Below are 15,946 nucleotides of genomic sequence, written 5' to 3' on the forward strand. Positions count from 1 at the left end.
TCAGGCTACATTATCTGTCTGAGCTAGTCAGACCCCCAAAATCTCTTCTCTGCTTGGTCACTGACTTGCTGTGTAACCTCAGGGTATATGATCCATGCCATAAAAGTGACTGTAAAGTGAAAGATTCTAATTAATGCCATCTCAGGGTGTGCGTGTGTATATGTATGTATGTATATACGTGTGTGTGTGTCCTGACTTGGACAGCACCAATTGCATTCTGCCCACTTACACACATGCATGCTGCACTCCAGAGGTACAAAAAATAAAATTATAAGAGTCAAATCAAACTGATTTAAAAAAAAACCCCTCCACTTTTCCTCACCATATTTTCTTATTATACGCCCTGTTTACATTGTTAGTATGTTGTGATACCAAGGGTTTTTTTTAACTAACCTTTTGGTTAGGTAATAAACATACTAAATGTCAGTGGCTTTGAATTAAAAGTGTTTGAAATTAATGTTACAAAGTATGAAGTAAGAAGCCCTTAGTTAATTTCAGAATGACTGGATTGTTACAGAGGTTGCACGTCAGAGTGACTGGGATGGGATCATTGCTTGCCATCAAGGTTACATAACCTGTACAACTTGGAATTTCCAAAAAACATCCATGGGTGCCCATAAATTGAAACCAAAGGCATTCAGGAAAAACAAGCCTCTTGATGTATATGCAACAGTAAGTATTTTGTAATTAGCATAATTTTGTTTGTTCAACATTGTCGTTTTTTAGTTTGTTGTCTAATTTAGTTTCCTAAATTATTTTCACGAAGAAGAATTTGGAAAAGATCTAAGTATGGCAAAATTCTGATCGCCAGCTCATTTGCAATCAATTCTCCCCCCCACCCCTTCCCAAATGAGTAATATTACTGTAAACTTGTTTGGATCCTGAAATGTCGGGTGGTCTCCTGATGGTCTCCAGGGTAGAAATCTAGTTGGTCTCCTGAATCAAAAATGTACCTACAAGTCTTCATTTTCTGAAATCCAGTTATATGAAGAATTTAATTTTCTAGATACTTTAGTTCTTAAAGCTCCTCTTGCCATCACTGGTTTTTTTTTTTGTTTTTTTTTTTGTTTTTTTTATTTGTATCTGTGGTGGTAGATTTTCATGGTTTCTTTGCTGAATCCCTGCTGTTGAGATTTTTGAAAAATTAGGTACATTTCTAAATCGCATGCAAGAAGTGCATTTAGAACAGGGGAGAGCAAAATGGTGAGTCAACTCCATGTCCCAGCAGCCTCTGCCCAGTTGCTGCAACCGGTTTCCATGGAGACCCCAGGAACAGCTGCGCCTTGACAGCACATAGTCAGGGTTTCCATGCAGACCGGCCCCAGCAGTGCTGGCAGGATTTACGGCTTGATGGGGAGCTGCTCTGGGGCTAGAGCTGGGACCTTGCAGTGGTGACAGCATAGTCTGGAGCTGGGGTAGAGCTGCAATCCATGTGCCCCTGTCCAGAGCATGCTGGCAGTGGATAGCAGCTCTGGCCGGGCTCTGGACCACACTGTTACCGCTGCAAGATCCTGGCCCCAGAGCAGCTCCCCGCCAAGCTGCACGCCCTGCCAGTGCTGCTGTGGCCAGTCTCCATGGAAACTCTGGCCATGTGCTGTCATGGTGCCACCACTCCTGGGATCTCCATGAAAACCAGCTGCAGCGATGCAGGCAGGGACTGCTGGGAAATGGAGTCCACCATGGGCCTGATCCAGCCTGTGTGCCCAACCCTGTTTTACAAGTGGTTCTCAGTGCAGGTGTTGTTGGGCAGAAGCATGACCGTGTTTTAGAATGTTTTTGTTAAATTTTGGTATCCTGCCAAAATAAACTTTCAAGGAATGCAAGGAAGAGATGGGGGTTGTTTTGTTTTGCGTTTTGTTTTTTACATGAATATATTCAGCTAATCTAAAAAAAATTTCATGGAAAAGAGAATAGACATTTCTCCAGCCAAAAACCTTCCTCCTACTGAATTTCAACGGCCTCCTCTGATCAGCGGAAGTGTGCTATCTTCCCAAAGAAGAAGTATAAACAAGCCTTTAAAGTGGAAAACGTTAGGCAACCTAAACATGGCTCATTACCAACTCGCGCTATAACAGCACTTTTGTTTTTAGTTTAGAATTTTTTTTTTTTTTAAATTATCACTTACTGTCATGTATGCTATACTCCATATTTTTTCCTTCTTACCTATGGCCATTATGTAAGAGGGGTTAACAGTTTGAGTTTAGGTCAGATAGAATTTTTTAGCAAAAATCTACCAAAATATAAATAGTATGTCTCATATAAATAAATGGAAAGCATTTTCCTATTGAGTGAGCGTATGTACATGTGACAATACTGTGAATGAATAAACTCCAGTGCACATTGTGCCAGAGTTTTTATTGTTCCCAGATGCTGCATCCTTACCTGCTCCCAAGACTGTAGCACATTGAGCCAGGGTGGCACAGCCCCACCTCGCAGGGAGCCTGCGGATTCAGCCTGCCAGCCCAGGGCTGCTCCAACCTGGCTCAGCTTTCTGCCAAAGGGTGGGCTGGGGCACGAGGGTGCTCCAGTGCAGGGCTAGCTGGTAGGCATTCTCATGCCTCAGCCAGCCCCGTCAATGTCTACACATGCGTTGCTGCGCACTGAAGAACACCACTGCAAGTTAATACTTGTATTTACAAGTACTAACCTGCGGCAGGGTTAATTAGTTTTCTGTGGCCTAATAGGGCCACATGTGTAGATGTTGAGACTTTTTACTGTGGAGCTAATTAGGCAGCAAGTACACTTCTTGCTTAGCAGCTAGTTAGGTTTTCTTGGATGTGAATTTGTTTTCAATATTGAAGAATTCCAGTAAATTCAATATTTACTGAAGAAGATGATCAGCAGTGGCATATCTTACTTTTATCACCCCTTATAAAATAAAGGAAAGCATTCACTGGGGCTAGACAGGGGAGCTGTGTTACAAATGCAGTGGATTTACTTAAATATCAGACCCTTTTGAATGGGTTTTTGTTGTAGCCATGTTGGTCTAAGGACATAGGCAAGCAAGGTTCTTTGGGTAGATGTGATATCTGTCTTTTATTAGACCAACTGAGTAGTTTGCAAAGAACTTTTTTCCAGCTTTCAGGCGCAATTACTGTTAGACCTCGACTCTATGCAGCACCCAACAACTAGGGAGACAACGATCCAATCGCTCATGGGTCCTGTTACTCATTAGCCAGAGCAAGCGGGGGACAAACACCAGCACACATTGTTCGCAACAGCTTTATTAGGAATGGAGACAGCTTTGGACTAGCTCCCAACAAACCGGGGAGCTGCAGTGAACAGTAGTTTTTTCCCACATTTATGCACTTTGGTTTATGCTCATTAATATTCACTCTACCCTCACTCCTCCTATGTTCCACCCATTTCTCCTCCCATCTCAAGCTCCGCCTCTGTTTACTGTTTGCTTCATTAGCATGGAATTGCCTATGCATTTCACTCATATCTTTGCTATGCGTGCATGTCTGAGACCTTGACTTCTCTTCTTCAGTCAATGGGCGGACTTTGACCAAAACCTGGAAGCTTCTGGAGGCTTCTTCACCAATCACCATTCACCTTTTTGCATATGTTCATCTCGTATTCTGTTACCAGTTGCATGTTGTTTTTCACATTCCAGTCTGTTTTTTAGCCTCAGGTTGTACCATCTTCCACATTCCTAAACATCACCTCATTCACAGCACACAAGACTCGCACAGATTTACTTGCTGCTTTTTCCTCAGAAAATGGTTGACACAGTTAAGATGGTTCCTTAGCGTAAGCAAATGGCTGGCTTAGATATTGTTCTGCCTTGTGGTTAGCAGGTTTTGCTAGGCCACAGGGAAAGCCTTCACTTCATTCAGCTGCAAATCCAGTGCTCCTCAAAAATCCACAGTGTTACCCTAACACCTTTCTTCAAGCATAGGGGGGAAAGAAAAGTGTAAAAGGTCATAAAGAACCTTGTTGTTCTGATACTCCAAGGAATAAAAGAAGTTAAAAGTTGGACAGGATGTCAGTGAGAATGTAAATAGGTGGACATTAGGAAAGCAAAAGGTAGAGAAGGGAAAGGAGAGGGTGAACTGAGGGGGTAGGGAGAGAAAGCTAAAGGTAAGTAAAGGAGACTGTACTGTAGTAGTCTTCCAAGGTAAAAAAGAGGCTGTCTGTGAAAAAGTAAATAGCTGGAAGTTAGGAAGACAAAGAGTAGAAAAGGAGGGGAGGAGAGGAAAGGGGGGAAAGAAAAATGTAAAAGGTCAGGTCTGGCAGGCACCTGGTGAATCTGATGTCAGGCAGGTTGTTATGTGTCATAAATCCAATGTCTACATTGAATCCATGATTTTTTTGTATCCAGTAGATTTATGAGGTGACATTTGTAGGCTCATCTACAAAAGGTACTTTGTAAACTCCCATTGAGGATTAAATCAGAGATTGGAGAGGAATTTCACAGACAGCCTCTTTTCTACCTTCAAAAACTACTACAGTAGATTCTCCCTTGCCTACCTTTGGCTTTTTTCCTCCCTCATTTTCCCCTCTCCCTTCCCTTCTTTACCTTTGGCAGGCAAGGTTCTTTGAGTAGATGTGATGTCTTTTATTAGACCAAATGAGTAGTAAGCTTTCGGGCACAGTCACCCTTCTTCTGGCATAGGGAGCCTCTGCTGTTCTGAGACTCCAAGGAATGAGAGAAGCTAAAAGTGTGATAGGATGTCAGCAAGAATGTAAATAGGTGGAAATTAGGAGTCTCAGAGCAGCAGAGACTTCCTATGCCTGATGAAGGGTGACAGCACCTGAAAGCTTGGTAAGAACTTTTTTCCAGCTATTCAGTTAGTCTAATAATAGATATCACATCTACCCAAAGAACCTTGCCTGCCTATGTCCTTAGACCAAAACAGCTATAACCAAATACCCAGATTCTCTACCTTTTGTTTTCCTAATGTCCACCTATTTATAGTCTCATTGACATCCTGTCACACTTTTAGCTTCTCTCATTCTTTGGAATGTCAGAACAGCAGAGACTCCATATGCCTGAAGAAGGGTGATGGCGCCCAAAAGCTTGCAAAGAATTTATTTTCCAACTACTCAGTCTAATAAAAGATATCCAAAGAACCTTGCCTGCCTAGACCCTTTTGAATTACATCTGTTCATTTTTGTGCGCTCTGACCCAACTCTTGCTTTTAAAGTTCTGCAGGAAAGATCTTAAACATAAATTCTCTTTCTAATTCATACATTTTACATCTACTGACATCAAGGGTACAGTGTTGGTACACTTGAAAATTATATGTACAGATATGCTGTTCATTGGAGGATTGCACGAAGGTTTATTTTTCAGTTTGCATTCCTTATGCTACAGTAATCTCTTTATAAGGGGACAAAGTTGTATGTATCTAATAAAGTAGTTGGTGGTGGTACAGGCCCTAAGGCGCACAGTGGACAGCCCAGAGGTCACAAGTTCAAGGCCATAGCAGAAGCGCTTGTGGCTCAGCCCTGTCAGATTCCAACAAATCTGCAAATTTTACTAAATACCTTGTTGCAAGGACACAAGAAAGGAAGGGATCTGTGTTCTCTGAGCTTTGTTGCTTATGTTTATTGCTACCTTGCACATTTTTATAAAAGCTGACAAGAAAGCAGCTATGCATTTCTCTTTCATATGATGAAGAACATAAGCTATTATCTAACGAATTCTTGCAAACCTTCAGGAAATATCTAATAGATATTTTTAAGTTTTCCTCCCTTGAAATAAATGAAGTGTTTTGTAACACTTTAAATAGAAAATGCTTTTAAGTTAAAAACGTTTTACATTTTTTTTGTTAGTGAGTGTTGTGTCTTAAGGTCTTTTCTTGTTTTTTTTTTCCCTTTAAAAGGCAGTTGACATTAGCACATGTGGAAACTTTGCTGTAATTGGCCTTTCGACCGGACACGTAGATGTATACAACATGCAGTCTGGCATTCACAGAGGACATTATGGCAAAGAAAAAGGTGAACATTGTTATTCTTTTAAAAATAGCATCCTAATTGAATAGCAGTGTGAACATGCTGCCAAGAAATAGTCTTATAGGTTCTGTGGTAGATCAAAGAATATGGCTCTGCAAGCAGTATTGCACTTCATTTACTTTGGAGTTGACTTATTTTTGATGGGTGAAGGAAAACACCATCACTGCTGCTTTGAAGGAGGGCAGCAGTCCTGCTGTGTTGGATGACTGTGAGGTTGACATCAACTTAATTTTTATGAACACAAACTTGTTATTGTCAGAGGATTGAAGCCTAAAATGAAAACTGTTGGCTTTGACTAGGTTTGTGACCATGCACACCAGATCCTCCTTTACCTGATATTTTTAGTTCTGTCTTCGCATCAAATTCTTAATGTATTAGTGTAGTCTCTGCTCCAAATAGAATGGAGGGACCGCATATGTATGTGCAGTTAACAAAGATCATAAACTTGCCCGGTACTTAGGTTTGTTGCTTTTGAATTGGCCACCTGAGCTGTTGGGTCTTCTGCTGCTTTTGCAGATTTGTTTCTGATGGCTAACATTTACAATATTATTTAATCCTGATCCAAACAAACAACTAAATTAGGAGTGGGAGTAGAGAGACAAGTTGTTGAATGATTGTGCATGCACACATTCCATATTGGGTATGTGTGCATGTAGAGTACTTAAATGAAACATTTGGTCGAAGGTACCCTGTTGGAGCAGTGTCTGTAGCATGAGCCAGTTAGGGGAGTGGGGGAGATGGCATTAAAACAACTTCTGCTAGTTCCTTCTCACCAGTTGTGGTTTCAAGTCAAAGCTTGCAGTAGTACTTGAGCTCACCTTTTTTCTTTTCTGGATCAGAAACGTTTTTACAATGTAAATAGCTAATAGCTTGACAGTTAACTTATAACTATGTTTTTAGCTTTTTCCATAATTCTCTTTCCTTACATCTTTTATCTCACTTTCTTTCCTGGGCAGCAGCCCTGTATCACTGCATCAGTACATAAATCTTGATGTTCTAAGAACTGCCTATCTTGCAAAGTAGACAGCATCCTACTAGATGCTTCCTCTAGATAAAGGATACATTAGGGATAAGTGTAGTATCTGCATATCCTTTGTTAAAAGGACACATGGGAGACTCATCTAAGAGAATACTTCAGGGAAAGATCCAGGTGTCTGACCACTGATATAGACTAATTTGGGACTGATCTTAAAAGGGCATACTCTGAAGTGCTTCAGTACCTGTCTTCAAGCAGCTTCTTATAGAAAAAGAAGAATCTTTAAAGCCATGAAAAAGAAAGGAGACACTATTTTCCCTCTTGGGTCTATCTTCAAAGATCTCCAGTTCTGCAGAGAAGAGTTCCTTGAGATTCAGAAAGTATTCCTAGAATTGCTTACTCCTTAAATCTGTTTACTCCTAGATTCTATGTCGCTCTGTGCCTCAGCTGAAAAAAATCTCTTATGCAGTCTTGTCAGTGATCTGATTCTAAAAGATTGAATGCTACTCCCTGGTATTACCAGTATCAGCATACAATATTGGTACCATTGACTTTGGTGCTGACCACCTCAGTACTATGGAAGCTATTGTCTACTGTGCAGTTTCCTGTCTGGGTACCAGTGACCTTGGTACCAATGCCTTTTATCTATTTACATGCAGTAAACCAACAACCTGTGCGCCAGTATTTGTGGTACTGTCTGACAACTAAAGACCTATACAGTTTGGTACTAGACTTATCACTATTGACAAACCAGACAGCAGGCTTGATCTAAGCTCAGAACCATCACTAGCAACAGTACAGGAGAATTTGATAACACTACTGGTGCTCCTGCACGTTTTAAGGATCCTAAAGCAGCAGGGAGATTTTCCCACCTACATCTCCTAACTCCAGTCTTAACTAATGCCGTCATTAGTGTGATGTTCCACAGTGACTACCACTTCCACAAGCCCTTCAATAAAGATTTCATGCCACTATTCTCTGTGGCCTGATTGGATAAGTTTCAGGCTTACATTCTTAGATAAAAGTCTTCTAAGCCACAAGCCAGTCAGGAAAGTCCGTTCGTCATCTCCCATTTCTGAACCACTCACCATCCTCAACTCTTGAGATGAGGACATTCAGGACTGATGGACAAGTGTGTTGTCTGTCTTTTCCATTAATGAGGTAGTTTATGCCTAGCTCTCGCTTTGTGGTCCTGCGTCACTACAGGGAATGGAATAGATGATTTTTTAAGGGTCCTGGCAGCCCCGTTTTCCTTTCAAGAAAGCTTGAAAGGAATCCTTTCCTTTCAAACCATTTCAAGAATGTGAGGAAGATTTGCCTTGTTCCTTGTTATCGCTATGGAAGCAGTCTAGGAAAACACCCACAGGTGGCTTGCTTCTGGGTCATGTGGAGCAGCCATAACTCCTTATGCTCTTGCATGGGGGTATAAAAACATGCAGGGCCAACTCTTATTCCATTTTGCTCAATTTGGTGGTGATGGGGGGCTTTATATGTCTTCTTTTGTAATACACCATCACTGCAAAAACCAGTGAATGGGAAAGACCCATCCACCTGTTGTGTTATGTTTTAAGGGACTCAAGCAGGGTGAAACAGAATCACACTTAGGCCCCAAAGTCTACTCTAGGCACCTGATAGATTGAATTAGGGTCTGGCCTTGGGTGTATTTGCTGTTTCAGTGTTGTACTGCTGTTTGAGTTTCTAGTTGAAGTTTGCTGGATGTGTACATGTATTAAGTGCAACACATATGAATAATTCACTCACAGTATAACAGCTATAGAAATTGCAGCCTATATGCCAAGAGCTGGGTGGAACTGTTTAACACCTGAAATGCTTTCAAATTCTAGGTTGGAAATGGCAAACCAAAAGATTGGAGCTGCTAGTCTCTAAGGTTTTGCTCTCTGGAAAAGTTAGTGTCATCTTAGGTTATGGATGAACATATATTTTAGCTGCTTTAAAAGGGAAGAGGTATTTGCAGCTCAGGAACAGGCATTACCTGTTACATCTAACTTGTATTGCTACAGGATCATGCAGACAAAAGGTAGCTAAACTGCCCTGACTTTGATCCTGAATTAATTAGGGTTGAAGTCGGAGTGGTTTTGCTACATTTGTATTCTAAAGAATCATGCAGTTACATCATAACAGCCTATACTGGTAGCCTTTGATAGTGATATGATTGTTACATCTGTCTCTACCCCTACTGTCTTCTAGTGTTTATAGCAGTGACTACTGTTTATGTTAACTTTTGCATACGGATAATAGTAAAATAGGAGGTGATTTAGAGCAGGAGTGTTATACCCATCCCATGCGCAGGACCAGATCCAGCACAGGGCAGGACTGGCAGCAGGAGGATGAGCGGGGCTGTAGCTGCCCAGCCCGTGCTTGCCCTTTTGCTGATGATTTGCTATGTCCACCAGGGCAGAGGCCCAGGTTCTATGGCTGGCCCCTCTCTCCCAGTAATACCTCACAACTTCCAGTTGCCCATCAATAAATAGCCTGTTGAGCCGAATGAAGTAGCTCAGTGGGGCAGATCTTTGACACCTTTCACTTAAAGAACTTCATACATCCAGTCTCAAGTTCAGAATTGGGATTTTTAACCATGTAATGAAAGCTAACATACTGCTTTAATGAATACATTGTTCAAGAAGAAGTTTGTGTGGTACTATTCTCTTTATAGAGTACTTTTTTGCATATCATGTTCTATAAATCTGTATGATATATCACTTTATGTAGGTCAGTTTTGCTAAACCAATTAAGCTGTGTACCACTTGAACTTGAAAGTGCTGATTAAGAATGTAACCTTTATTCTCTGCAATTTAATTTTTCTTCTTCTTTTTTTAAAGCACACGAAGGTGCTATTAGAGGGGTAGCAGTGGATGGATTAAACCAGTTGACAATCACAGCTGGTAGTGATGGATTAATTAAATTCTGGAAGTTCAAAACTACAGAACTAGTTCACTCTACTAATCTGGCATCTTCTCTTAGTGGGATTCTTCTTCATAGAGACAGGTGAGAATGTACAGCTGTTTCAAATACAATATTGGTTATTTTTCTGTATTTTTAAACTGAGACCCACCGACTAGATCTTTTTTTCCCTTGGTATTTGAAAGTAGTGATGCAAAGAGCTTTTTTATTTTGTAGACAATGGAATCCTGTTTTTCTGAGAGATTTTTAGTAGGCCATAACACTTTTAGGATTCATGCTAAAATATTATTTTCTGTTTCATCTTTGTGTATTAACTCTGGTTATGTACTATTTTTGCCAGTGGTATTCTGGGAATTGCATCTGATGACTTCAGTATTAGTGTTTTGGATGTAGAAACAAGAAAGATTGTCAGGAAATTCTCCGGACACCATGGAAAGATTAATGATATGGTAACTATACACATCAAATGCTTGCTTGCTCTGGGGAATAAAAACTAATTCACTCTGTAAATAGATATCCCTGTTTATAGTGTGTGTGTGTGTGTAATGTTTATAGCAAATTCCAGTTTATAGCAAATAATAAGGTATAAATATATTTTTTGAATATTTATATTGTATTCCACTCCAAAAGCCAACAAAAGTAAGGGTAATCTGACAACAGCAGTGATGTCTCCATATATTTTTATAAGAATTAATTTGGTTTGCAAATTTTAAAATGCTTATTATTCAAAAGGCTAATAGAGAAATAAGTATTGCAGTTTAATTACCAGAGTTCATATTAAGTAAAGACTTTGATTGAAACTTTATTTTTACTAAGATGAAAAAAATTAAAATAGATGCTAGGTTATTGGAGCCCATTGTGTTCATCCAATAGTTCAGTTGTCCATAAATGTATGAGGGTTACATAGCTATATTTATATTTAGCATTCATAAATGAATTGCTTACTAATATGACATTGGTGGTTGCTTTTAAATTATCATTTGGATTTGTCGTTAGGTTCTAATGCATTCCAAGTGTCAGCTGCAGTGTGTAGAACTTTTTATTTATTGTTCTTTACATTTTGAGCAATATTATATGAAGATCTACAAGTATTGCTTAGAACCATACAGGCTGTTGGATACCATATCCTACATACTTGCTTTACTTCCCTTAATTGTCCTAAATAAGTTTGTAAGCATCTTTTGGCTAGACACCTACTTAGTTGATGAAGCTGTTGACCTAATCTTTATCTTAGTGAACTAAGGAAGCATATTAGGCATGCCATATATACCACAGATACTCATTTAGCTATAAAATGTATTGCAGGCTTTCAGTCCTGATGGTCGTTGGCTAATAAGTGCATCAATGGACTGCACCATTAAGACATGGGACCTTCCATCTGGATGGTAAGGCAATTTAAAATCTGTAACAGAAGGTATAATATAAATCTCAAGTATAATTTATGTAAAACACAGTAAAACAGACTGGTTGGGTTGTTTTATCATAAAATAAAATAGGCTGAGAAATTCCAAGTTAATATTTGCTATATTTAAAACTAACTTTTGTCTAGTTCTTTCTAATTTTTCTGGTCCCTGTTATGAATCTTTTAATGACTAACAGTTTAAAATCTTACAGAATAATTGAGAAAAGTGCTTGAAGATGTATGAATAGAAGTTGTGAATTTGCTGTTTTCATTCAGCTACAATTTAAAAGGTTTAATGTCAGCTAAAAAATACCTTTTAGGGGTGCACTGATAGAGATTTTGGGGGCTGATACCAATAGCCAATATTTAAGGAGGCATATCGGCCGATACTGATCAGATATCCAGTACAGTTGCCATCAGCTGGTAAGTCTAGTGTGGTGGAAGGGGAGGGGGAAGGGAAGAGGTGTGCCTCCCACAGTGAAGGAAGGGGCAGGGGCAGACGCTGCCCAGGAAGGCAGGGGCATGGAATGGAGGCACGGCTCATGGGTTGGGGGCAGCTCTGCCACTGCGTGAACCCCGGGAGGGTGGGGGCAGGGGGGCGTGTGCCCCCAGATCTGTGCAGGGCGGGCTGCAGCTGCAGGGTGGACCTGGAGCCAGCATTGCACAGGACTTTTCTTGCCGGGGGCTGGGGTTGGAGCAGGCTCCAGCGGCACTGGGAGGAGGCACCAGCCACCAGGCCTGTGCCACCGCCCACCACAGCCCCATCTGAATGCCATGCTTCCACCCAAGCACTGGGAAAAGCCAGGGCTGTGCTGGGCGGCAGGCTACAGCACAGGGCTCGGAGCGGAGCTGCAGTGAAATTTGGGGTGACTGCAGCCTCCTCCCAGCGCCACCAGAGACTGCTCTGAGCCCAGCCCCTGTCAAGAAGAGCCCAACACAGCACTGGCTCCAGCTCTACCCCAGAGCTGCAACCTGCCCAGTGCCGTGCAGATCTGGGAGCACACGCCCCCCCGCCACCCTCCCGGGGCACACGCAGCAGCAGGAGCTGCCCCCCCCCCACAAGCCACGCCCCTGTCTTGCCTGTCCCTTCCCTCACTGCGGGGGACATTGATCTGCCCCCCCATGCCCCTTCCCTCCCCCCTCCCCTTCCGACTTACCAGCTGGAGGCAGCTCCCCACACTGCCGGCTCTGCTCTGTGCTATGTTGCGGCTGTGTGCAGCATGGGCATCTATTGGCCAAATTATCAGGCCGATATCCAATATAGACAATTTTCTTTATATTGGTACCAATCTAATATCAAACCAATGTATTGGTGCACATCTAATACCTTTATTAAGTCCATGCAACTTAGTTGCTCCTAGGCTGTATAGGGCATTGCAAGGCAAGGACATTTGAAGAACAGAGGAACTTGCAGCTCTCTGGAACAGGAGTCAGGTTGTATACCTTATTAACAAAATATGTATATATGTATATGTTTATATATTTCCTAGTGCTCCAGTTTAGGTGTCTAATATGTCAGGATAGATGGTACTGTAAATACAATAATTTTTAATTGTATTGATAAATATTTTTTTTATAGAAATAATATTTCACAGTTGAATCTTGAATCAATAAAAATACTAAAGCAGACTTGCTTAAGTGCTAATAAGTATGCATGCTTACTAGTATGAATGTCACTTTTTTACATGCCTTTAATAGAAATGTGCATTAGCTAAAGTAGAAAGAAAAAAGAAACACTTCTCTGACATTTCTTGTTCTAAAAGTGGAAATAGTAAATGAACATAAGAATGATTGATAGTATGATGGTGCCTTCTGCTCTGCCATTCTTGTTCTAATTTGCATTGTTTTTAAAATGCTTGGGAGGGCGGGGAAATATTAGTTGAATTTGTGGTGCCCTGTTGTTGCTCGCACTTGTCAGGATTGAATTTTCCTGACAAGATTACTCAGGCTGGCTTCAGAAAAAACAATTTCACATAAAATATAGTTTTCTCATGTCTGAATTCAATATTTTTTTATTTATTTAATTCATGAAATATTTAAGCATCTTCTGAAATTACAGTTGCAAATCACAGCTCTAGGAAATACTGATCTACAGTGCTACACATCAAAGAGATGCTAGTACTTCAGTATAACATATTCTGCACTTGTTGAAATTTCAGTAGCTTTTCCACTCTTTTGTTGGGCAATAAAAAACTAAAACCAGGGGTATGAAACTCAACTTGTACCCCAGACTGAATCCAGACCACAGGGCTCCTTTGCAGGCCAAATGCAGCCCAGGTGTGCAAGCCAGGTTGCGGGCAATTTAAGTTCTTTCCCCCATTTTGTTTGTGAATACTGCCAGACCCCGCTCCCTGAGCACATGGAAGTAAGGGGCAAATTTAAAAATACTGACCTTGAAATAGACATACCTATCATAAACTGCATATAGGAAAATTATTATAGGTACCCATAAACTTAGTTAATCCAAAATTGATGCAGTTTACCTGTTTTGAAACTGCTGCGAGTTTTTGCATAGGTGATCCATAAACACACTTTTTAATCTACTTACATATAATGTACACTATGCATGACATGAGTCCAAAACCAGAAGGCTCATGATTTACCACACAGTTCGTTGGCTGGGTCTCACCAGAGACAACAGGGTTTCAAGCCATGGTGACCCCACAACTCAGCATTGCTCAGTATGTGCGTGTACTCCAGATACCTTCTTCCCCCCTGAACCCCAAAGGATCCCCCCTTCTCATGAACCAGATGCTCTTATCATGAGTCTTGGGATCATCTAAAAATTTATATTCAGATGAGAGGCAGAGCAACCTGGTCCAGCTTCACCTCAGAGAGTGGGCCACACTAATTATATGCAACAGGCTGAGAGAGGAGGTTGTCCCAGCCTCCTTCAGAGGGTTCGGAATTGATTGAGGGTGTGGTCAGGGGGTAGAAAGGTAAGAAAGGTTTATTGACTTAACAAAAACATGACTATGCGTAGTATACTAAGACAGGTAATGACAGGCAATAATAATTCGCAGTGGCAACTTATCGACAGTCCCCTCCGATGCCTGATGTACAACAAGTTTCTCTTTCCACAAAGCTCAGCAAAGTTAGGCGTCCCCAATCAGCGCTGTCTGGGAGGTACCAGGAAGGACCCTGGTATTCAGTCCTTGGGCTCCTTGAAATCCACAGGCCCACTGATCCAGGTCAACAGCTAATTAATCCCTTTCACAGAGCTGTATCTTCCTTCTGAATGATTTCCGTGTGTGCCAGCTAATTTATAATTTCTGAGCTGTGCTGATAAGTTACAGCCATTCAGATTCTTCTTACTTCAACTGTCCTTAGACTGACCAATAGCAGTACAAGCCTTGCATTCTTTTGATAAGATTAATTGTATATGTTATAATCGGAGGACAAGGAGCCTCCAAGTACAATGAGATGATATGTGCTAAACAATGTCAGAACAAAAGACAGTAGCATGCACGAGTCACTGATGCACTCATTCTGACACCAGTGTTTGATCAAGAAGTGCTGCTATGTAAGGTGGAGGGAATTGACAAGCCATGGCAGCCTCTTGGCTGCACAGAAAACAAATTAAAAGGTTAAAACCACTTGGTATTTTGTCATGAAAATGCTTTCTTGTCGCAGAGGTATTTTTAAAAATATATTATTCAAATCTATTGTCCAAATCTATTCGTTAGTTATGTGAGAGGCAAGGATTTTGTGGGTGATATCTTTTACAGGACCAACTGCTTAGTTGGGATAAAGTTAGAAAGCCTTTCAAATGCATGGTTATAATTGTCACAAACTACACAAAAATGAGTGCCATCTAAGAATATGAAGTGTTAACGAGAAGGAATATTGTATGCTTTCAGAATGACGACAGGTATGAAAATTGTATGTCTTTCATAATTTTTCTCTCCTCTTTGTAGCCTCATAGATTGCTTCTTGCTAGACTCGGCAGCTGTCAGCATTACCATGTCTCCTACAGGAGATTTTCTAGCTTCATCACATGTGGATGATCTTGGAATTTATCTGTGGTGAGTGTGTAAGTTTTCAGAGGTGTTCAGAAGTATCCCTATGTCAGCATAACATTACAGAAATTTCTAACATTACAGAAATTTCTTACATCGCTTTGTCCATGATCTGTAAATAGAGAATTGTGACATAAAGTGTATTGTCCAGTATGTTGACACTGGACCTATGCATGTTGATTTAAGCTATACTTATTATTTATTTAACTTATGAATTGTTCTGCATTCTACCACTCTGCTGATGTGGCTCAGGCCAAAAGACTCTTCTAGGTGTGCAACTGAGATGTAACATATGCACAATTGTGCTTTCCTGTCTGCCTGCTGTACTGCTTATGATAGATACCTTCATGTCATCCAGGTTATGTGTATCTGGTTATTGTTTTATCTGAGGAGCCTTTAATGCTAGGTTTTGTCTAAACTTGAATGATTTATTAGTATAGTTTAGTTAGTAAACATTTTAAAGGTAATTGTGGTGTATGTTTTGCAAATAGCCCATTTTCTAGTGTAACTTTTATATGAGTACTCCAAACAAAATAAATAATACCAGCCAGAGGCCTTCTTTGCTGGTATAAACATCATCTGCGAAATATCATGTTCCGTCCAGAACTTGGATGATACAGACCCACCCCCCTCCCAATCATTTTTGCTGGTTTTAGAAATCGGAAG

The 15,946-nt window shown here is 40.7% G+C and overlaps 1 protein-coding gene across 1 annotated transcript in view; it reads left to right on the forward strand.

The window, feature by feature from the left end:
• WDR36 (WD repeat domain 36) overlaps positions 1 to 15,946 on the forward strand; it is a 69,349-nt gene that overhangs the window by 33,069 nt on the left and 20,334 nt on the right. The window contains exons 12-17 of the mRNA XM_006023119.3: positions 518 to 672; positions 5,832 to 5,946; positions 9,778 to 9,943; positions 10,200 to 10,308; positions 11,165 to 11,244; positions 15,179 to 15,286. Coding sequence (XP_006023181.1) covers positions 518 to 672; positions 5,832 to 5,946; positions 9,778 to 9,943; positions 10,200 to 10,308; positions 11,165 to 11,244; positions 15,179 to 15,286 — 733 coding nt within the window. The remainder of the gene's footprint in view (positions 1 to 517; positions 673 to 5,831; positions 5,947 to 9,777; positions 9,944 to 10,199; positions 10,309 to 11,164; positions 11,245 to 15,178; positions 15,287 to 15,946) is intronic.

The sequence above is a fragment of the Alligator sinensis genome, unplaced genomic scaffold, assembly GCF_000455745.1.
Source record: "Alligator sinensis unplaced genomic scaffold, ASM45574v1 scaffold30_1, whole genome shotgun sequence".
Lineage (NCBI taxonomy): Eukaryota > Metazoa > Chordata > Crocodylia > Alligatoridae > Alligator > Alligator sinensis.